This window comes from Squalius cephalus (genome assembly GCF_949319135.1).
Source record: "Squalius cephalus genome assembly, chromosome: 5".
In the NCBI taxonomy this organism is placed as follows: domain Eukaryota; kingdom Metazoa; phylum Chordata; class Actinopteri; order Cypriniformes; family Leuciscidae; genus Squalius; species Squalius cephalus.
The window spans coordinates 34881112-34905366 of NC_137126.1; the positions used below are offsets into that span (position 1 = coordinate 34881112).

Here is a 24255-nt window from a genome sequence, read left to right on the forward strand (position 1 = left end):
ATAAATATAGAGTGTACTGGAATGGTGATATATAAAGTTCTCAGTCCAAAAGCACAAATATGTCATGAGAACATGCAAACAGCGCACAAAAAAAGGCATATATCATGTCCAAAGCTACGCCTGTAATTTCGGTGTAAATGACGGAGGTGGAAATTACATTTTAGCATTTTTTCTGCAATATTAGCACTCCCACATGTCAGACTTTTTGACGTATTATGTTGTTTACTCGTAATAAACATAAATGCATTATTTTCATATTTGTACATAATTCAACCGAACTACAGCCAAGGTGGAAATGACGCTGAATAAAAATATATACATACATATATATATGTATATGTATATGTATATATATATATATATATATATACATACACACACATACATATACATATACATATATACATATACATATACACATACACACTCTGCTATACAATAAAACATGGCAAAAATACAATAATATAGCATTCTGTCACATCACAGTTATACTTGTTGGACACAAATGGTCACTACTAAAATGTGCTTGAGTAAGTAGCATCACTACTTATAGTTCGTTACTCCCCTGCAGTCTACCCGTTTTGTGTTGACTTTGGACAGCAAAAAGCTTGTGATTAACATGACACAGAAACACTTTGGCTCTCCATCAGTGCCGTTTCCTGCCTGCGCCCCCCGTTATGGATTGAGCGTCCCGTGTAATTGCTGTCATGTTGCACTAATGATATTGTAGCTGGAAAATGGCTTTTGCAATCTCCTCCACCAGATTGAGTTAAACCCATAAACAACGTTTGGAGGAGAAGGGCATGCAGAAATGTGTGTCTTACTGTTGATTCACCATCATGCTTAATTTTACTCATTCTCATACATCTTGAGTGTGCTGTTGATATGCACTTGCTGTGTATTACAGCAGGTTAGCCACAACAAAAAAAAAAACACTCTGACACTGACAGACCGGGAACAAAGCCTTCCTTGTGCCTGTCTCTGTTATACCCAAGAGTCTGATTATTTCAGCCACTGGGCAGTCAGCAGGAGTTTTTAAAAGTTGCTAATCATATCAGCAACAGTGAAACTGAAAAGCACAGCAAAAAATGTCCTTTCCCTCCTCAAATTTTTAATGCACCTAGATACACGGTCATAAACAAAATATTTTTTGACTTCAGCAGTTTAACATTTGTACAATGTGCCTATGGTTTGTCTCAGACAAACGGCCCATAAAGAATCTGCAGATTTTGGGGTTCTGCAGAATTCTGTGAAAAGTGTCTTTCCGCTGAGTTTTGTGGGTACCGATACAGTCTGGTCTGCTGATGACCATATTCACAACTACAGTCAGTGTATTTTATTGGTGGGATAAATAAACCCCTCCTTATTATCCACACACACAGACTCCAAGGTACTGACATTGAGAGGATGTGGCGGAACCGTGTATCTTGTGGTGACTCCCAGCTGGCCTTTTGACAGGCCGCCTCACAAACGCTTTTTGAAAAGGTGAAATAATGGAGCACCGCCCAGGCATCCATCAGTGTTGGCCATCAGTTCCGCTTGTCGCGCTGCCCACGGAACACATGAGCAATGAAGAGTCGACCAGTGCGTAACTCCTAGAAGTCTCTCTCATCTTTGTCGCCATTGTCTCAGATTTATTACTGTTAGCACAGAACATCTTCCAAGCGGGAATAGAGGAACCACAAGTGGAATAAATGAACTGAGATTGAATGTGGCCTCTTTGCTCACCCAGTTTACAGCTGGTTATAAATACAATACACAAACTTTCAGTCACTTATATAGAAATGTAGAGAGGAAAGGATTTTTGTATACATTACATTTTGACCATTTGGCTGAGAATGTTATTCAGAATAAAAATGTGAAGAAGATGGAATGGAACCAACAGCTTGCAGAATTCCTGGGGCACAATAAAGTTTAATGATGCCTTCAGGGATATTATCACCTCAGGCTTCTCGTCTCGTCAGGACAGGGATCATAACACCACTGAACTGGGACATGCCCTGGGACATTCTTACTGAGATCCCCATCTGTCGATCCTATAGTTTATCGAACTTAAACTACTTAGAATAATAGTTAGACTATTAGTCACTAACCATTACACACACACACACATATATATTTTAATGATTATTTTACCTCTTCCACATGCTCTCTCCACTCTTGCCTCTACATATCTGGTAATGGTAATGCAGTACAGGACAAGCTCTCTGGCAAGTTGAACATTTATGAGCTTTAAGGCAACACTGGTTCATCTATTTTTACCTCCAGGCATCTGCCTGCCTGATGGTACAGAACAGACCTCGCTTTGACCCTCTCACTGAGCCAGGAGACCCAATATGATTGTAAGGAGAAATGAGAACAGAAAGATTTTTAAAATTATAATTACATTATTGTACATGGGCAGTGATTCATGCATGAGCATAAGGACAGAGGTCAAATTCAAAACATCCCATAATGATCACTACTATGATTATCGAGCACTAACCTGTCAGACATGCTAGAATCAGCATGTTTTTATTGTGAATGAACAACGTTTATGCCACAAAGTTCCATGTGATTACATCATTAGCTCTGCTGTGTGGATTTAAATATAGGCAAAAATATGCTGAACAACAATGAATGAGAAAAATATGCCCATATTTGTACAGCGAAAGGCAGATGGCATCTAAGTGGTGGGTAATTCAGCAAATGTTGATTCACTTCTGCTGCAGAAAAAAACACATCAACCATATCAAATTGAAAAAGCCCGCGGCTAGTGCCCATATTTAGCAGTGCAAATATAATACAACACAATTCAATTAGTATCTTACCTGATTATATTCAAATAGGCTACTAATAATTACACTACCTCAATTATGTGGTAAAAGAACCTTATATAGTTTACCCAAAACATAAAATTCAATCATCATTTACCTGTATGACTTTCTCTTTTCTGCAGAAAACAAATTGGCCCCTGAATGATTCACATAAGTAAGATACATATGTGACCCTGGACCACAAAACCAGTCACATGGGTCAATTTTTTGAAATTGAGATTTATACATCATATGAAAGCTGATTAAATAAGCTGTCCATTGATGTATGGTTTGTTAGAATAGGAAAATATTTGGCCGAGATACAACTATTTGAGAATCTGGAATCTGAGGGTAAAAAAATTTTTTTAAAAATTAAAAAATCGAAACATTGAGAAAATTGTCTTTAAAGTTGTCCATTTATGTTCGCGATTGTGCTGCATTCACTCACAAAAATAAATGTTTTATATATTTACGGTAGGACATTTACAAAATATCTTAATGGAACATTCCCAAGTGGATGCTGCACACGGGTGGTGGTTGAGGAGAGATCCCCTGATATGATTGTAAAGCGCTTTGGGTGTACAGTAGCACATATGAAAGCTCTATATAAATGCCTCATAAAAAAATAAAAACATGATCTTTACTTAATATCCTAATGATTTTTGGCATAAAAGAAAAATCGATAATTTTGACCCATACAATATATTGCTGGCTATTGCCACAAATATACCCGTGCGACTTGTGACTGGTTTTGTGATCCAGGGTCACATATTAGCTATAGTGTATATTTTAAAAGTGTAAAAACAGTTCAAATATTTTTACAAATATTTTCTTTTGAGTTCCACAGACGAATGTAAATGCAGCATGAAGATAAGTGAATGATGACAGAATTAATTTTTTTTGGGTGAACTATTATTTTTTTTATTAAAACGGTGCGAGGGTGTATGTCTTAAATTAGATATTTTTCTAAGACAGCTATACAAAAATCATTTAAGAAACAACAGCTAACTTCTTACCAAAAACTGAAAGTAAAATTTCAACCAAGACTAGAGAACACAGCTAACATGTCACCTTAGCATGAAAACGCATTATCCACCAACACTCCTCGATCGGTTTCAGAGTGGCACGTGAGGCCAATCATAGACTGAAGCACTAGGCAGGAAGAATGTAATTGCACAGTCCTTCGGAGTGAAGATGCTGATTAACTGACGAGCCAAATTAAATCTCCAATCTTGTCTTTCCAATTAACCAGCAGGACAAGTGTTTGGATATATGGAACTTGTCACAGGCACTACCTGATTAGCTTGGTGATGACACTAAAAGAAAATAGCCATAATCACTTCTGAAATCAGATAATTTTGCATTATATCAGCATTCTTCGTTATAATGAGGACAGCTAAGCAGACTTGATTGCTCACAAAACTAAAGCTGTGTGTGAAACTAAAGCTCTTTTCCTCAAAGGCAAACCAAAGCATTAACCAAAGTCCAGTTTTCAACATTTATTCCAGTCACTGTGTTGCTAAATACCGTATATGGCAATAATAAAATAACTGTCTAAAAACACGACGAAAAGCAAGTTCCCATTCTGTTTTGTTAAAAATGTGGTGAAGACCTCAGTTTGATGTTACATAGTCGATGGTTTGTGGAATGTTGCTGCTTTGCAGTGTTGCATTGCAAGCATTATACTTTGATTGAATAGAGAACATGGATATATTTTTTGCACTAATTTATATTTAGAAAACATAAAATGTTGTCAGTGTGAAAACCGCAACATGATAGCTGTGTGAGACTGTTAAATCTGAAAAAAGAGGCCACCATGCATAATTCCAACACATTGCAATGACGGCTCAAATCACAAGGGCTTCCTCCACTCTCTATCAGAGTGTTGTGAAAGAGGAAAATAATCCCCATTTGCTGCCTCTTCTTCAAAATGACTATGGATTGGAACTCTAATGAGTTGGGTTTTTGTTCAGTGTTAAGTGTTAAAAGGATGTGTTGGATGAATGTGAGTGTGAAAATAGCAACTACACACTCATATATGAGGAAAACGACTCAGAGTGAAATGCAAAAGAGGAAGAGACAGAAAATGAGGTCTGCTCTTCAGTTCACTGCAGAAAAACTAAAACGTGTCAGGCTTTAGACACCTATTACTGCACACCACAAACACCTTACTGTACTGATGTAGTTTAGTCCCAGAGCAGGAAACATTTCTGTGCACTGAATATGTCGGTACAAACAAAATTAGGTCCAAAAAAAGCCAACAAGGATTCAATTAAAATAAAACTTAAAAGGAGGAGATAAAAGGGAGGAAAAACACCTGCACACTAACAGCAAAAAAGATCAAATATATAGATAAGTTATAAATACACATGTAAATAAATCGTTAACTAACCGCTACAAATTATGATTTTCAAATATCATGTATTAAGTTATTGCATGTTATTGTATTTTTGTCCTTATATATTCAAATATAACTTCTGATCAGTACATCATGAAGAAGAGATGACCTCCAAAAAGGCCTGTCAATTATATTATCTGTATCATGAATGTGTGTATATATAGTACAATTTATTTATTTATCTATACTCCAATCAACTTATTTTAACCCATCTTTATTTCAGTCATATGTATCAAATCATATGTATTAAATTACATATATTTATTTATTTTCCTTATTATTGTTAAATATCTTTTGATCAGTACATCATGCTTGCTAGTTACAAAGAAGCGATGACTCCAAAATTCTTTGTCAGTGCATCATAAACTGTATAACTGCACCAATCGCTGCATACAGCTGAAGCTCATAGTTGTAAAAAAAACTGTATGTATTTGTCATAATGTTCAACTGGCACCCTGATAGAGTACTGTACACCACCTGCATACTGGCCCTGCTTCTACAGTGCAGGAGAACCTCTTGATGTTTACCCTTCTTAAAGCCTGCAGAACACATAGGTAACTGGTAGCCCTCCCTTTGTGTACTTTAAATAGAGAGGTGCTGCAATTCAAAGCCGCAGGAAGAGAAAACGTGCATTGCACTCACAGATACACACACACACATTGATGAGAAACCACGCAGACATAGCGCTCAACAGAAAATCTATGAATATTTCATGATGTTGCGGTCTTCAAAGTGTGACTGCTGCCTCCCTCTCTGATGTTCTGAACAGCAGACAACACTCAAAGGTTGCCCGGGACAGATAAATGCAAAGAGAGGAAAAGGAAGAAAAGTCTAAGGCAAGCAGACAGAAGGAGAAAAAAACATGGGATGGATACTGAAAGAGAGACAGAGGCAAGTGTTGTAGGTGTTACCGCTTTGTGTGAAAGATGAGCCTGCCACCAGCAGCTCCCAGCCCGTTGAATTAGGCAGCAAGTTCTCCTGCAACATTTCCCTCTCTTGCAGTTAGGGTGATTTGCCACACCATTACTAATTGATAATCACGTTGGAGAGAAGCCATCAGAGGCGTACTCCCAAACGGTGCGGTGTCTGCGCTGACATTTCCTGGCTGGAGTAATGACTAGGTGACATTAGTGGGAGACCTTGCAGGGCAGACAGTGAGAACAAGCAGCTGAGGGGAAAATTGCAGAGATGGTTGGCCCATCCATTTTTCCCTCCTTAACCCAGTGAAAAGGAAATGTGTATGAAAGACAGTTGTGGTGCAGTATACAGACTGGCTATTTCTACAGGTCCATTTTGGTCCAGGCCTGCCTGATCCACAAATGACAGTGTGTGACAGTGAATGCTAACTGAAAGCATCAGAAGTAATAACTGAAAGAACAAACAGATAAATAGGGAAGGCTGGGAATGGTTGTAACACCATCAGTTTAAACCAATTTCAATTGAAAGAATGATCCTTTGATGAATAGAATGTTCATTTATTTGAAATAAAAAATCTTTTGTAACAATATAAATGTCTTTACTGTAACTTTTGATCAATTGAATGCATCTCGGCTGAATAAAAGTATTGTTAAAAAACTCACTGAACTCAAACTTTTGAATGGCAGTGTAGAAAAAGGAAAGAAATATCAGGTCTCAGAAGAAATTAAAATAATACGACTTTCCCAATTTACTTTAACTGGACCCACAAATGTCACTTCCAAAAAAACTGTTAAAGTGAATAACATCCTCACACATCTGTTATGATTTTTCCAACCTCTTAGCTGATTTAGAATAAAACATTCCCTAAATGTTTCTTTAATATTTTTGTAATGAAATTGGGTGGATAAACGTGGGAAAATCATATTAAAGATGAAGTGAAAAGTGTTACAAAAATCCCCTCCCCCACTGTAAAGTATTACCTACTGTGCGTACAACAAACAGGTATAAAATAAAATATAAAACCTGTTCATTATATGCTCTTGGAAAATGTGAAATGTAACTTAGTAAAATATCCAGTTTGTTTTCTCATTCAGCACTCATCCTAATTGTTTTTCTATTTTAATCTCGTGCTGACTGAGCCTGGCCAAGTCTCCATGTGTCTTCCATTAACAAGGAAGCTCTGAATCCTCCATCCATCACTCTAAGCTGGGGATAACCTTCAGTCCAAACAAACTAAACCCAACATCAGCACAGTCTCACAGCAGCAATCTCTCCAAAGCTTTGAGCTGTACCGGAGTGAGTCCTGTAGCTCTAATGAGTGGAAACATCCCATGTTAACAGTTCTGCTAGGCAGTGGAATCCCTTGCAGCAGTGGCCGCTGGCCTGGACTCTCTCGCTCAGCAGAGAGAACATTTATTAGTAATTGTTATTGACATAATTTGAGCCATGAGACAATGGGAGATCACACTCTTCATCCCATAGAAATTAATAGCCTGAATCGGAGTCTCTGGACGCACAAACATATTGCTTTTATTCTCTTGGAGCCCAAGCTAGAGATGAGGCAAGGGAAGTAAAAGACACATTGAGAGGAAGTTTTATTGTATTATGTGAGGAGTTTCATTAATCTATCAAGGAAGTGATCCCCACGGCACCAACTATCGCTCTTAGCTGGGAATAGCCTTCAATAAAAAACAAAGTGATATAACATGAGCAACAGAGGTTTGTGACCTCACAATTTGGCACTGAGCTCTCATTCTTTGAGTAACAGTCACACAACTCTGAATTCCTTCTTCAAGAGAAATAAAGTTACTTTTAAAGACATCACAGCATCAAAGGAAAATGAGCTGACATTTGTGACATTTCTGTGCTGCATGATAGACAAGTCTTAAAATAAAATAAAAAACTGAAACAGAAAACATGATGTAAAAATGATTATGAAATACTTCAGCTTATGCACTACTTCTAGGTCACTATTCAAAATAGTACATTTTTGACATTGATTAGATGATGGTCAGATGTTCTATATTTCGGGGGCGGGGCATAAATTGAAATGTAAATCAGTAATGTAAAACACACTAAGAAAGACTTCACGAAAAACACATTGAAAAAATTTGCATTCAACCCATTTCTCCATGAACATCAATAACCAGATAACGGCAACGTACCTAGTCATTTCAAGCCTAATTATATGACACAGTATGTAATTTCACATAACCAAAACATTTCCAGTCAGCTGCACTGCCCATTATCATCAGCATTCTCATTCACAGGACAGTAAAGCAATACGGATCTTTTATCATTCAATTCAGTGGCTCAGCCTGTAATGAACTAATAGCAAAAGTAATCCATAGCAGCCATAAACAGCAATTAAGACAGGGTTTAAAAGTCAGTACCTTTCATCTCTCCCATGTCTAAAGTCTTCCCTAGTTGTTCCAGCAGGTCTGCACGTGCTGCGTTCTTCTTGTGCTTTTTGCCATCGTAGTGTTGCTGTGCCATTCCAGGGTTGTTGAACCAAGCATTACACAGCTGACAGTAGCGATCAGAATCCCGGTGCTGACGGGTCGAGCTCACAGGTGAAGTTCCTGAGGAGGGTGTTTTCACTGGACTAGGTGGCACCTCTGAAGAAACAAAACAGAACAAGGCTTACAATGGAATAGTCATTTATTATTATTTATTTTATATTGGGTGTTTTAAGAATTCGGATTTGAGCGCAATAGCGAAATATGCTGGGGGAAGGTGCATTTAGTAAGTCTGCAGAGGTTTGGCAACCAAGGACAAGATGGTAAATTCTGTATATTGCTATATAAAACTTAAGTCAGTGGCAGAGAGTCTGTGCTCTGTGTGACACACCCCTAAATATTCTAGGAGAGATTCACCGCAGGTTGCAGGAGACAACTTTTATCTCCACATTTTCATTACACTCTCTGTGCATCAAGTTTTATGTTGGACAAATTGAGAAAAAATACTGGTCAATAACATTTCTTGGCCATGAACCTGTACTTTGAATTATTTTTATTTTAAAGATGTATACAGTGCCATTCAAAAGTTTGGGGTCAGTAAGATTTTTTTTAAATTAATACTTTTATTTAGCAAGGATGCTTTAAATTCATGACAAATGTCAGTAAACACTTTTCATTGCTACAAAAGATTTATATTTCAAATAAATGCTGTTGTTTTAAACTTCCAATTTATCAAAAAATCTGGAAAAAAATGATTGTTGTTTCCACAAAAATATTAAGCAGTGCAAATGTTTTTGACAATGATAATAATAACACGTTCCCTGAGCAGCAAACCAGCATATTAGAATGATTTCTAAAGAATAATGGTTGCTGAAAATTCAGTTTAGTCTTCCCAGAAATAAATTACATTATAATAAATATTATATATATAATATACTTATATAGGGACTTATAAGTATATATAATATACTTATAAAGGGACTTCTTTCAAAATCATTTAAAAATCTTACCAACTCCAAACTTATGAAAAGTAGTGTAAATGTTATTTTATTATATTAGCCATTTTTCCATTCATATTTTGGACAAACATCACAGGATGTCACTTGCAACATTACTGTATCCGTCGTTCAACTACACATGCCAGAAAAATTGTGACTGTGTCTTTCTTGTTATTTTGGAGAATTAATGTAAATAATATTCTACACATTATTTGCAACAGACTTCTGGAGAAAAAATGCCTTTAGGCATCCTCTATAAACAAAAAATTGTTAAAAGAAGTGAGGAACAGAGAATGTTTTACTGTTTGTACTTCTTTGTTTTGAATAGCTCACATCACTTACATCATGAGGGGCAGACTATCTGTCTTAAAGCATGTAATGTTGCCATTTCTTATTACCCACTGGCACTGAACTTTGTTTTATTTACTTGCCAAAGCAAAGTCTTACACTCAATTGGCACTTGAAGGTGGTGATTTTGGACCCTGGTTGCAATCCAGATAGCTTGAGGATTTTTGGACCTCTGTCTCCATAAATACAAGCTCAGAAAGCAAATGAGAAACTCACATAAATTATTCCCAGCAGTGCAAGTACATTTTACTGCCTGGATAACCCAATGAAACAAACAATGTGTGTTTTATTCTTGTTCACCACTGACTAGTTGGAAACTACTAAAATCAAAAGTTATTTCTGATCTTGACAGCAACAACACAATTACTGAGATTGTATCTGTCCTTCTGTTTAGATGTGTATTCTGCTATACAACTAACAAGCCTTTGTCATTGACTTTAACAAGATGGTGAAGCTTTGCACTGTTTGACCCACAACACACAACACCACACACAAAGCCAAGCTTCTTTACTCATTTTACTGTATGCTTTTATGCATTCCTATGCATAAATGTCACCATCAATCACATCATTATCAGTTTTAACACCTCAGTGGCTGTCCACTCTGCCATAGACAATGTTTACAAAAGCTCTGTTCACCATCGACATCACATCCTATTATTCAGCAGAGGGGACAATTGGAGAGAATAGACCACTTTGTGTCTCAGTTTGTCAGTGTTCATAGGTGTCACTGAGGGGTGACCGTGATCTGACTCAGTATCTTTTCCAGAGTTTCGACAATTCAACATAGACTTACACAGACTTACACAGAAAGTAAGTAGTCATTTACTAGTTAAGTTACAAATTATGGTGGAATAAATCGAACTCTGTTCTTCAGCCAGCTGCATCACCCTGTAGCTCAAGACAGGACATTTATACCCTGCCAAAACGTATCTATTAGTCCTTCAGTCGGGTTCTCACTCTTCTTTCGAGCTGGGTTGATACAAGTATAATGCACGCTTTACTTGGGTCACAAAATTTAATTTAGGCAATTAACAACCACTGCTGCAAAACTGAAATTTGATACTGTAAATGAAAAAGCTATATGAGATGAAAATTTAATGAAGATAAATGAGCTGCCACAAGAGAGGGCGACAGTAAATGAGCAAGCAACTTCATTTCAATAAAGCTTAATTTAGTTTATTTTTAACTGACAGTGATTCTCTGTCAAGAAATGTTGCAGGGCCTATCAGTTCATGTCACTTTAAAAACACAAAGAATTTGCATTAAAGCCATTAAATTAATTAGTCCTATCTGAAGATTATTCACACTTCTTCCTTTAGAATATTTAGATAAACAAGCATTTTTATGTGTGGTAAGGCTAAGCGGTTTATGAAGAACAAATTATGCCTTGACAAACCAATGTTAAAAGTGCAATAAGCAAATACAAATTTAATATAAAAGAGACAGGAAAATAATGCACATAATGTGTTAAACTCCCTTAAGTCCTGGCTGCAGTTATTGGAGTATCTGACAGACTCTTGCAGTATAACACTATGGATATTAGCAGAATCCGGCACTGAAACATTGGAGTATTGATTTGGTTTACAGAATGACATCCATCAAAAGGAAAAACAGGAAAGATTCTAGTTTCCAGGAAACAAACACAAGAGCATCCCTGTACAAGATAACCATTTCATTTTACCATATGGGTCTCTAGTATGTTTTTTATGGCTTTTTTTAAATACAGGGCTTATACAAGCTTTTTGACATTATTTACTAAATTACTTGTACTGTAGTGTTCATTGTTCCCTTTGAGTCATGTGTCACATAGTGAAACTTATAGTTTATAGTGTTGTTTTAAGTGTCACTTTCACTTTGTTTTGTGTGTGGAATAGAATATGTGGAGATGAATGTCTTGATTCATTGTTATATCAATGCGTGTACTCAAAATGCCATATTCTGCACAGATCCTCATTATAAAACATTGCTTGTGTGGTATTCGAGCAATGCATAGCCTCACTTGTGTGACAGTTTACTAATTTGAAGAAATATTGTGAAATATTATTACAATTTAAAATGTATTTACCATACCTGTGATGGTAAAGCTGAATTTTCAGCATCATTACTCCGATCACATGTCACATGACACTTCAGAAATCATGCTAATAAGCTTATTTGATGCTCAAGAAACATTTCTAATTATTATCAATGTTGTGCTGCTTAATATTTTTGTTTTTAAACATTGTTTTTCAGGATTCTTTGAGAAATAGAAAGTTTAGGAGAACAGGACTTTTTGGAAGTCTTTACTGTCACTTTTGATCAATTGAATGCATCCCTGCTGAATAAAAGTATAAAAAAAAAAAAAAAAAACCCTGACCCCAAACTGTTAAACCGTAGCATACAGTATACACTGTATACTACTGTTCATAAGGATGAAGTTGGTGGTGTGAAGTGGAAATATCACGCTGGGCATATTTAAGCATGTTAGATGAGCCCCCACAAAAATGATAAAGGATAAATTAATATATTCCCAGGGAATGTCTCCAATAACACCATCACTCACCATCACTAGTCTCCCAATGCAGACAGCAGTGTCTCGCCCAATGTAATTACAGCAACCCAACTTCAGCCTTAACAGTCCGTCTATATTGCTCAAATTAAATTTTGTGCCACGGGCCTGTGACACTAAAGTCATTCATTACTGCCATCTCAGTTTTACTTAATGTTCTCTTGGTCACTACGGGGTGGCCTCAACCTTGTTCTTAACCGCTATTCCTCACTCTGTTTTTGGCATGAAACATTATTTTAGTGTATCATTAGCACCTTACTATTCACTCCCCCCACTGTGCCTCTCATTGCCAAGCTCAGGAAGGATTGATGAGCATGTCTGAACCCCAAAAGTTGGAAATACCTCCATTCTTCCATTCATTTGCTGCCCTTTGCCTTCTGCAGCATAAAAGCACTTTAAAATCACTTAGAAGGCTCCTGAGTATCCCTGGCTAAGGATAGGCTAATATATAACAGGAATGTAATTAGGGACAGAGGAGGGGATAGCGGGTCAGAAGTGAAAACCTTTGTGTTAAAGAAAACCTTCATAAATGCAGTGATTGAAATCACTTTCTTACATTCCAAAAATTCATTTCAGGGCCACTGCAGCTGTAAAAAGATTGACCAGCAATGCGTTTCTGTCTTAACAAACAATACTCTGACACTAGCAGGCAGGAGATATGAAACATTAATGAGATTCTGTGGGAGGAAATAACAGAGAAACTTCAGGTAATTCCAGGTGACAGTTTAGGCAATAAGGGAAGAGTCATCTATCAGGAGATTTACTGCAGGCACAAAGACAGCTGCAAGATTTGGGTGACATAAAGATGGAGAGGGACATTCTGAGAGATCATTCATCCAAGCATAAGACCTGCTCAAGTCATATGCACAAAACTTTGTTAGGTTGATTTCTAGGCGACAATTGCTGCACCCACACGTCTGCACACTTTTATCACATTCAGTTGTGGGGGAAAACATGCAAAATATCCAATATATTTAACAAACGAACATCCAAGGAGCAGGGGATGACTGTACAACTATGTGAATGATCCTTTGTCAAACTTTACAGATTCCCTTAAGGCCTAGATATGAGGTTTATGCTGCCTTCACGTGTTACTTGAATTAACGTAAATTCGTACTGACTCAGAGGTTGCACATATACAAGTCGCAATTTCCAAGTCAATATTGTAAATACAAATACATATATCAGAAACCAATTGATGTACATTTTATACTTTTAACAGACAAAACATCATGAAACCGTCAAAACACCAACATTTCATTGTGCGTACAGTAAAGCTACATTTTTATTTACATGTCTTATTTACATTCTAACTACATTTATATTATATTTCACCCAAATACACAACTCGTGCAACAGCCTTGTAAACAGCTTTGGCGTGCAGAAAATGGCATGAACCACCGAATTATGCATTTCACGTGCATTTCACATGCAATCTTATCCTAATGCAATGAAGGTATACAGCTTGAGAGAATCCATTTCTGGATCAACCAGAACAGGATCAAGGCCTTCTTTTCTTCTTTTTTTCTTTTTAAATCCTTGCAGTTATCTGCTCTTCCTCTCTGAGTCCGTACAGGAGTTTCTGTACAATTTTCTCACTGCAGAATCTCATCCTGTTCCCTGCATTATAGAAGATGAAAATTTTTGACCACATATTTGGAATATTTTACAACGTGAAAAGGTCTTAAAAATAAAGAAAACTGAATGCTTCTTGAAGACAATGGAAGACTTAAAAGGAAATTGTAATTAATATTATATATTATAATTAGGTATCAAGCACAATAAACTGTATATCTAGTCTAGACACACTTATGCATGAACAAAATATAATTTTCCCATATTTACAAGAGGCAAAAACATTCAGTAACAGGAAGCATAGACAAACAGACCTGGTGGCAAAACACCCTGCTAAGTAACTTGATAAGATGGATGTAGTAGCCTTAAATGTCATGTATAAAGACGGATGTACATGCAGGTCAATAATAGATGCGGCCTTCCAGTGGTTTCTCATTTGTCTTAATGAATTCAGAAGAGGAGGGGGAGAAAGAGACAGAATGTTTTGTGTTATTGGCTGATATCCGGCTAAAACAACAGTGTTTCCCAGGAGATGAGCTTGGCTCAGGGTCAGTGGCTTCACTCAGCCGCGTCACTTTCTGTTATGCAGAAATCAATAAGGGTCGCCTGTGAACGGCCTGGTTTTATTTCAATACTGTGGTAGAGCCACTGAGATCCAAACCCATCACACAATACATGTTTACTTCATAAAAGTATCTTCATTAAGCATTAATTAATTGTGTTTTAAATTGATCCATTCAATTATTCAAAAATACATGAAAATGTAATTGATAAAGACAATTACTTGAATACACATCTATGACGAACATGATGTTTTTAATTTCTAAAATTATGTTGCCATGTTGCCAAGTCTCAATGTCAAAGTGGTGACCAGAGATTGTGATTTTAAAAGATAAAAAAAAAAAAAAAAAAACGATAAAAAACCTTTGCCATACTTTGGCTTTTTATAAAAAGGTCATGTTAGTTCAGATAAAATGAGTAATAATTTCATTTGAAAAGTAGGTTTGAAGACTTTCTGAAATGTAATGATTAAGATGAGGTTTATGGAAAATATTGTATTTCTTTATGCTTGACAGTTATATTACTCAACATTTTTTAGAGTAATTAAATCAAAATTGAAAATGATCTAAACATTTTTCATAAATTAAAACAACATGAATACAAAGATTACATTTCTAAGAATGGTCACACTTGTTTTTCGAGCTAGGAAGACATCATCATTTGTCATTGACCAGGAACAGACTTTGAGGTAGTTCTTGACAACATTTCTAATCTAAAAATCAATAAACCACACATTCAAACATCACCTACCTAATGTCTTTCTCTCAAAAACACTTTTTGGCTACTGTGAACAAATTTTGAGGAGACACTGCAACATGTTTACAGTTTGTCCCCAGATTGTCAGGGCACTGAAAAGCTTACTGAGTTTAAAGAGAACTCCTCTCTGCTCAGTTAAGCTGGGCCTGAGCTCGTATGTCTCAGTATGCCACATGTCAGAGGGATTGATGGTCTGCCTCAATCCCCTCAGAGTGGGACACAAGCCTCGTCTGTCTCAAGCCATCAGACGCAGATGGCACAGCTAATGATGGCATCAGTCAGTGACAGGAAACATGGGAGGAACAAGCAGAGAGAGAGAGCAAGAAAAAAAATCAAGACTACAGTAGCAATTCATTTTAAGCCAGACATGCTACATAGCCTTGTATTCAAAATCAGACTGTGAAAAAACTGAACCACTGAATTTTAAATTAACATGGCACACAAGACTATTAAACAATAATTAGGGTTGATAAGTAAAGGATAAATATACAGTCAGTCTGTCATTATTGCAAAATGATCCCATTCGGGGGTGATCAGGTCAATGGGTTTATTTTGAATACAATTTTAATTATTTAAAATTATTAAACACTTATAATTAATCATAATAATAATTATTTGTTTTTATTTAAATGTATTTTATTATAATTATTAAAATAATTAAAATAATCAAATAAATGTAATAATAAAAATACCCCTAAATAATAATACTAATTATTCCACTAACTGCACAGCCAATAAATGGGCATGACATTTCTGAGACCACAGGAGTCCTGATCAACCTGTCAGTTGTTATTCAGTGCAAAGTTTTCCCAGATAATGGTCAGTTATGTTGTGTTGCTATGGACAACAACACGGGCCAATCAGAATCAAGTACCCCACAGTGATTTTCATCCACCAGTCTGCCTTGTACGCCCATTAGATTACATCAGTTTGATACACAGAGTGTATCTCAAGCGTTAGAATTGTGTAATTGATCCTAAACACTGGATGTGATGTGGTAAGCCTCCTAACTATGCCATATGTGGCGCAGCTGTCCATTGAAGAGTGCAATTAATAGACACATTGGGCATTTGGCGGCACAGCCAGTAGGAAAGCTGGTGAGTAATGGATGCTGAACAGAACTGAGAGCCAGTGTAGTCTCTCTCTCCAATGGCTGAAATCGAAATGACACACGCAGCTTCTCTCTACTGTACTGTATTTCCTTTGTGTGTCCTCCTACAGGCAGATGATTTCTGAGAGCCCACTGATCCCCGAGTGTTTCCTGCTCATTCTCGACACAATCTCACACCGCTATTGTGCTGTAAACAGGTCAGAAACCTAACATGCACAGCAAAGCACTGCATGATAGAAGCATAATGCAAGAATGAACACAGACATAAACACAAATATGCAGACAGTGTGACGACTATTCTTCAAACACACTGCTTTCAGTTTGTTGCTTCCACAAAGCTCCTTTTATAAAGCTGCAGACAGACACATAGACCTTCTTCCTCCTTATTTTTAGGTCAATTACCCCTGTAGGCAAGTAGGCAGTGAGCACTGATGTGCAGTGCAAGGCTAAGAGTGTCCGACTCTTTCAAACGCCTGCCCTGATCCTCCAGCAACACACAGTCTTCTCCGATTGATCTCTTCATCATATATAAGCACCCTCCCAGAGAACTTTTTAGTGCTATGTGTGTGTGAGTGCGCTACGCTTACCTTTGGCTGTTATGGCAGGCTGTTCGCCCAGCAGAAGTTTGAGCCTTTTAGCATGGATCTTGCCTTGGTAATGAGACTGCGCTACCACAGCTGAAGTAAAGGACATGTTACACAGCGTACAGCACTTGTTCTTATCCACATCTCCCTCCTCACTGCCCTGCAACACATCAGACACATTTATAACGGTCAGAAGGTCACAAAGAGCAAGGGCATGGGGTTGAAAGAGGAAAGCAAGAACCTAGAACATTTTTTCTCACAGCACTTTTTTCTTCTAACCTCGGAGGTCAAACACCCCAGGAACACTTGAGGGTAAATGTGCTGCAAATATAACAAAGTGAAGAATGAAAGCAGGAGGGGAGAAAAGGTCTCGGCTACTTTGGGATTGCTTATGTGGTTCCTGCTAGGATGCAAATGGAGGTGATTTTACAGTAATAGGGCCAGTTTGATTGAACCATCACAAGCAGAATTTGAAGATCTCACCCACTGACTGCAGTACAATCTATTACACATTTTATACCAAATAGAAGATGTGAAATCTGTGAAGCCATTTCATGACTGAGTTCATTTTCTCAGCGGTACATTCATAAGTATATGTTTGGGCTGGAGATCAAATAGAATTCACTTTTAGGGATGCATGATTTCTGGCCTATACCAAAAAGCCAGCAACTAAATATGGTAGATATTAAACCTCTATATGTTTTTCTCTACAAGAATAAAAAAAATAAACAAGGCATCCCAACATAATAAAGTACAGTATGAAAAATGGATACTCATTTTGAGATTGGTTAAAGATGACACTAATATAAGAATAATAAATGTTTCTTGAGCACCAAATCAGCATACAATGATCACAGCAATGACTGCAGAAAATTCAGCTTTGATTCAATTTAAATGATACACTACTATTTAAAATTTTGGGGTAAGTAGGTTTTAAAATAATAATAATAATAATAATAATAATAATAATAATAATAATAATAATAATAAATAATAAATAATAATAATAATAATAATAAAGCATTTTAATTGCATTAAATTGTTTAAAAGAGACAGTAAAGAAATTTATAAATGTTACAAAAGATTTCTTTTTCAAATAAATGCTGTTCTTTTGAACTTTCTATTCATCAAAAATCCTGAAGAAAAAAGTATCACAGGTCCCACACAAATATCAAGCAGCAAAAACAATATTAATAATTGAGCACCAATAATAAACAGATCACCAAATAAGAATGATTTCTGGAGAATAAGGACACTGAAGACTGGAGTAATGGCTGCTGAAAATTCCGCTTTGCCATCACATGAATAAATTACATTTTAAAGTATATTCAAATTTTAATAATATATCACAATATTACTGTTTCTACGTATTTGTGATGAAATAAGTGCAGCCTTGGTAAGCATAAGAGACTTCTTTCAAATGTGAAACAAACAACAAAAAAATCTTAATTATACACATTTATATTATCAGATGATAACCGGGGGGGGGGGGGGGGGGGGAATCATTGGTTACCCGTAAGCCAATCACATAACGTTTGGTTATGACGTGTTATGCGCATGCTCAGCCGCATCTAACTTCCACTGTAAACACATGTATGATGCGAAAACAAAACCATTGAGCGAAATATCGGAGTGAACATGGCTGTGAACGCCTTTTGCAGATTATGTGAAGTAAATCTACGCATCCACGGTACAATCAGCGTCTACGTCACGGCTCTCAGCCCGCCCTCTGTTCGTTGATTGACCGGCTGTTTTCAGGCCTTAGGAAAACGGTCGCTATCTCAGACTGAGTACAGAAGCGAAATGAAATTGAGCGGAAGTACGAAGTCTGACGTAGTCAGGCTACGTACCTACTGGAATGGCTCCAACATCCCACGAATAGAATTAAGACACCAAACCTGATGCGATGTCTTTCTTTTTTTGTTTGTCATGCCAACTCAAAGGTCTACTCTTCTCTTCCTTTCCCTAAAACATTGTAATTTTGTAAAGCTTCCACTGTGAACTTTCTTAGTCTTTGGCCTTGTTGGATGTTCCTTACAGGCGTTGTAGCTGTTAACTGTAATTACAGGGAGAGACTTTATATTGATGGTAATCAAAAACAATGGTTGCCCTACAGCTCAGTTTCCAGCTCTATGAATAAAACAAGGAACTCATTTACATAAATTTTCCAGCAATTTTGTTCCATTGCCACGGAGCCTTGGACTATAGGAAGGGTAAACTGGTGTGACACAAGTGTAGTGAAAACAGTCTTAGGTTGTGCCTGGAGGCATTCTTACACAAGCATGCAAACACACAAACTCACTCTGTCTGAGCAGGAAACACATCTTCCTAAATTGCAGAGATGAAGAGACTGCATTTAGAATTGTGTGCATGACAATCTGAAGTACTAGAAAAGAGAGTGAGACAGGAAGAAGTTCAGAAGTATTTTCTCTACGCATGCAGATAGTATATACTGGACACACATTACAAAACATACTACATCTGCAATGTTGGTGTTGTTCAAAGTATATTCTTTGACTTATGACATTAAAAACCACCATGAAAATAATTTAACCATATTAAGGAACAACTTTCTTGGTTCCTATAGCACTTACACTTCAGGCTCACAGGCTTATCATCAGGGGTTAAAGTGGGCCGGAACGGTCCGGAACTGCGTTCCGGCACCTCAGATAAATTAATAAATAAATAGATTCAAATCAAATTATTCTCATCAAATTCAATGATTCTCATCATTCATCAAATCAAAACTGAATATCACCGCCTGGCCCCGCCTTCACAAACACGCTTCCCGAGTCCCGACGTTATGTTCTCATGGTTCTCCTGTCTGATTTGAGTGCATCTGCACCGGTTCACGCCTCCCTTCCCCGCTGAACGCCAGCGATTACTAACGCCGGTTTCACACCGCAAGCGTCAGCGGCGCGTGAGCAGCGCGTATTTTTTTCGGCGTCCATGTTAATCAATGAGTGCATTCACACCGCACGCAGAAGCGGCGCGGCAGCGCGTAGCAGGAGCAGAGCAGGAACAGCAGTGCGGCGATAGTTTCGGCGCCCAGTCTATTTTTAACGCGCCGCTTACGCTGAATTAAAGTGACACGCATTGATCAAGGCCAAAATACACCGCTTTTTACCCCAAAAGCGCATTGATGATATCTATTGTGTTTTAAACAGTCACTCAAATGACCAACAGCAATTTAAAAAGAAAACAAATGTCCAAAAACAAACTTGTTGCCCGAACAATAAAAACAAAGACGAATCCAAAGTTATATAAATGAAATGATTAATAAAATAAGCTTCTTGACAAGTCTTTTCTCTTAAATGTATTTGAAAACGAAATAAAGCAATGCCAACTTACCCTGATAATAGAGTACTCTGTCTACACACGCTGCGGTTCAGCCGCGCGTGACAAACGCTGCCAGTGTGAAAGCAAAACGCTCGTGTCCTGCTCCTGCTCACCATACGCACTGCTCCTGCGCTGCTTATGCTCTGCTAATGCGTGCAGTGTGAAACCGGCGTAATGCGTGAAATGCACTCACGGTGGTTGAGCGCGGTAAAGTTAGTTTTAGGTTCGATATTCGCCGGACATTTGTTTTCCCTTATAATATATTTTATTATTTATTATTTGATTATATATTATATTTATACCTGAGAATGCTTTGACGCGTTTCCACAGCACAAGGGAACGTCTGCCAATTCCACCAACCAACTGCATACAGTCCAGTCATTATAAGCCAAAATGGGGGTCAACCTTGAACAAATTGCAACAGAAGCAAACTCAACTGATTTTGTTTCCTCAATATGTCCTGAGTAAGGAAAAAAAGCCCCGAGGAATCCCATTAGGGGAAAGTTTAGAAAAAGACCCAAATATAGCCTATTCATAGGCTACACCTATTCATTCTTTTACTTACGTGAATAGGGTAAAAAATCAAGACAAACAAAAAATGTATTACAAGTTTTTTTAAATTGTTTGTTAACATGGACAAACGGTGCAGAATCTAATTACGTATGTGCTAATTTGCATAAATACCACAACAGGTCTAAACATTGGGTACAGCCAATGAAAATGAAAAGACTATCAGTCAAAGTTCAGCTTTAGGAGGGGAAGAATTAGGGCAGAAGGAGACTGAGAGAAAAAGAAAGATGAAGATGAGGAGAGAGCAGGTATTGACAAATAATCTAATGAAAAAGTTTTAAAGCTATTTCTTTTCAATTTTTTTTTGGCCTTCAAAAGCCCTAAATTGCACATATGTTGGTCAGAGAAATCCAAATTTTCTCGGGGGAGCATGCCCCCGAACCCCCCTAACTATATCACATTTCAGTCAGTTTTGGACTTCTCATTTTTATGTTTAAATTTTCATTGTGAAAAACAAGGTTGTGTTCCATATCGTGGTGTTCAGCAATTTTAACATAGTATCGTCATCATATCAGTGTAGATGGACCAAAATTAAAACATTAAAAGTATTAAATAAGTATTGTGATACTTGGTGCCACAGTGACAATCTTGTCCCAAAAAGTATTGCTATACCACGATACTCAATATGTTGTCCCACGGTGAGTAATTTTTCCCTGTTGCTCCTACACAAAATTTGAGGGTTCCCCCACCTGCCAAATCCCACTTTAACCACTGCTTATCATCAATAAAAAACTTTGAAGCTATTTTTCTCCATTCTAATGTAGATGTAGCTACTACATTTTGCCTCTGAATTCCGTATTGTTTACTTCATTTAATATACTGCTTTTGCACACTGTGTAGCAGGGAACTATGCACTTAGACTCTAGACTGGTCTGTAGAAAAGCATTGTCTTCTTTGTTTGTAAGTATCATGGAAGCCAAGCACCCTCAGTGCTAATGGAGGGAGCTGAAAAGACAGCACACACAAAATCAGCACTTCTCCAAATGACCTTGCTCTGTGGTCCGGTATGTGTGCTGTACATTCAGCTTATCCATTTATCCATATATACCTCGGCTGCTCTGAAAAGCAGAATCTCCCACACGAGTCCTCGTACAGTGCATTCAGTCTTTGTGTTACAGCGACATTCACAATATAATACAGCAAAATGAAATCACTATCAAAATCAAAACATAATGACTTTCCATTAAAAGCAAATTTGATAAAGAATACGGGTGTTAATGACTGTCATCTGCAAAGGTGTTGGAAAGTCACCATGTTGCAAATTTGCATTGGCTCAAAGTGCTGTAGTTTAATTGTTAAATTACTGTGTATGATTGTTTTAGACCTTCTGAAAGTGTATTTGATACGCACAATGGTGCAAATTACCCTTGCAAAGCAAATTTGCATTGGTTAAGAGCATTTTAATTGCTAAAACAATTTTAGATAATGCAAAAATATTAAGTTTGAACTTAAGCTAAAATTAAAGGTGCAAGTGATTTCTGAGAAACATTGTTGAACACTGTTGATATTTGAAATCAACCCAAACAAACACCCTTCATTGCTCCGCGCCTAAAATGCATGAATACACAATATAAGAGTGGATGTCTCTTTATCATAGCAGAAGCGATGCAAAATAATCGTTTGCGAAAAATAAAGCGAATATGACGGATGAACGTCAAGAACAAAAAATGAACATACAGTACACAAGAGTATACAAAAGCAAGAGTTCATTGTTAGTCGCCAGCAGCACACAAGCTCCAGACAAACAATGACACTCAAAGCCAATGTTATTTATGTATGGAGCAGAAACAACACCACCTCTGTTTTTAGGCCTTCCCACTTTGGTCTCTCCAGCGCTGGAAAGCTTTTCTAATATTAATGCAGGTCCTAAAAGCTCTTGCCCGATCATAACCCTTTTTTTCTGGTGATATTCCTCTGACCTTTTCTCTTTTGTAATGTCTCTCAGCCATCTCTCTTTCTACAGTCCTCCTTCAGATCTCCCTCTTGCTCACTCTCTCTCCTCCCCCATCATGAGTGGATACGCCCCTACTGCTGATAGACTACAAGTGTGTTGTGGTGTTTGGTCCGATCCACTTTCAACAGCATTCTTCAAAAATCACTTACTTCACCTATAATATGCAATTAAAAACTGCTAAATGAAGACTTTATGAAAGTGACTTTTACTTAAGCACATTTATTTTTATTTTAAAAAGGTTAATGTTAACAAGTGGAAAGATAGTCCACCAAATTCATGCGTCAAGATACTTTCTTAAAGCCTATGCCTGGTTTTATAAACAAACAATCAAACATTTTTTAACATTTTCTTCTTTTGAAGAAACTTTGGCATTGAAGGCATTCTGGTGTGACGAACAATCAACCCGGAATAAATCAAGTCTAGTACTACATATTTTCATGTTGGCTGTTCTGTTTCACTTGGAAATACATCAAATTATGAAAGCAAACTGTATCATGTTAACCCTTTGGCCACCTTGCCACCTTGTTGAATAAAGGTGAATTGGACTTATTCAGTCATTAAAGATTAAATTATTGTTGTGCAGAAAAAATATACTTACACTGTTACACACCTCGTCATTACAAATGTTTACAAAAATAAATAAATGGGAAACAGGCATTTTTTTAATAATTTTATTATTTTTTTACTTGTCATATTGTTTATAATGAATTGTTTGAGGAATACTAAAGGTGGTTGATGTCTAACTTTAAAAAAATGAATAAGCGTGAGGGTAATGAATGACGACCCGGGTCACTTCAAACCAGAGGTATGCGTTTAAGGGTTAAAAAAAATTATTTTGACTTTACGATGAAAGAAAAATAAATGCTTATATCCAAGCATCAAATCCAGAGTCAAAGGCAAAAATTCACAAATATGTATGTGCATGAACAATATGTTGAACAGAAAAATGACATCCAGGAATCTTCTATAAGAAAATGCAACACAAAACCCCTGACTCAGCTGTATCCCTCCAGATTTAATCTCCAATGTGATTTGTCAGATATGTGCGGCTCACTTATTCTAAAGCCATGTGCAAAGCTGAAGATAATTACACATCTGAATATACGTCTACACAGCAATTCACAGCCTGTCACTTAGAAAGACGCATTGCTCCCCAGCAAAACGCATGTGTCTTTTTCATTCATGCAATAAAATAATCTTTTTTTTTTATCTGAAAGCAACAAATTAATTTTTCTGTCAACACAAAACATAGTGTCTTCCCCAGAGCTTTACAATAATAACAATATTATTGCGACTTCAATTGCTGAAAATAATCAGGGTATAAAAGGTTTGTATCAGA

At 37.0% G+C, this 24255-nt stretch overlaps 1 protein-coding gene across 2 annotated transcripts in view; it reads right to left on the reverse strand.

Moving 5' to 3' along the window:
* zmat4a (zinc finger, matrin-type 4a) overlaps nt 1-24255 on the reverse strand; it is a 115010-nt gene that overhangs the window by 20352 nt on the left and 70403 nt on the right. For both annotated transcript variants that reach the window (XM_079870895.1, XM_079870894.1), the window contains exons 4-5: nt 17057-17213; nt 8505-8729 (exon numbers count right to left, since the gene is read on the reverse strand). In XM_079870895.1, coding sequence (XP_079727021.1) covers nt 8505-8729; nt 17057-17213 — 382 coding nt within the window. The remainder of the gene's footprint in view (nt 1-8504; nt 8730-17056; nt 17214-24255) is intronic.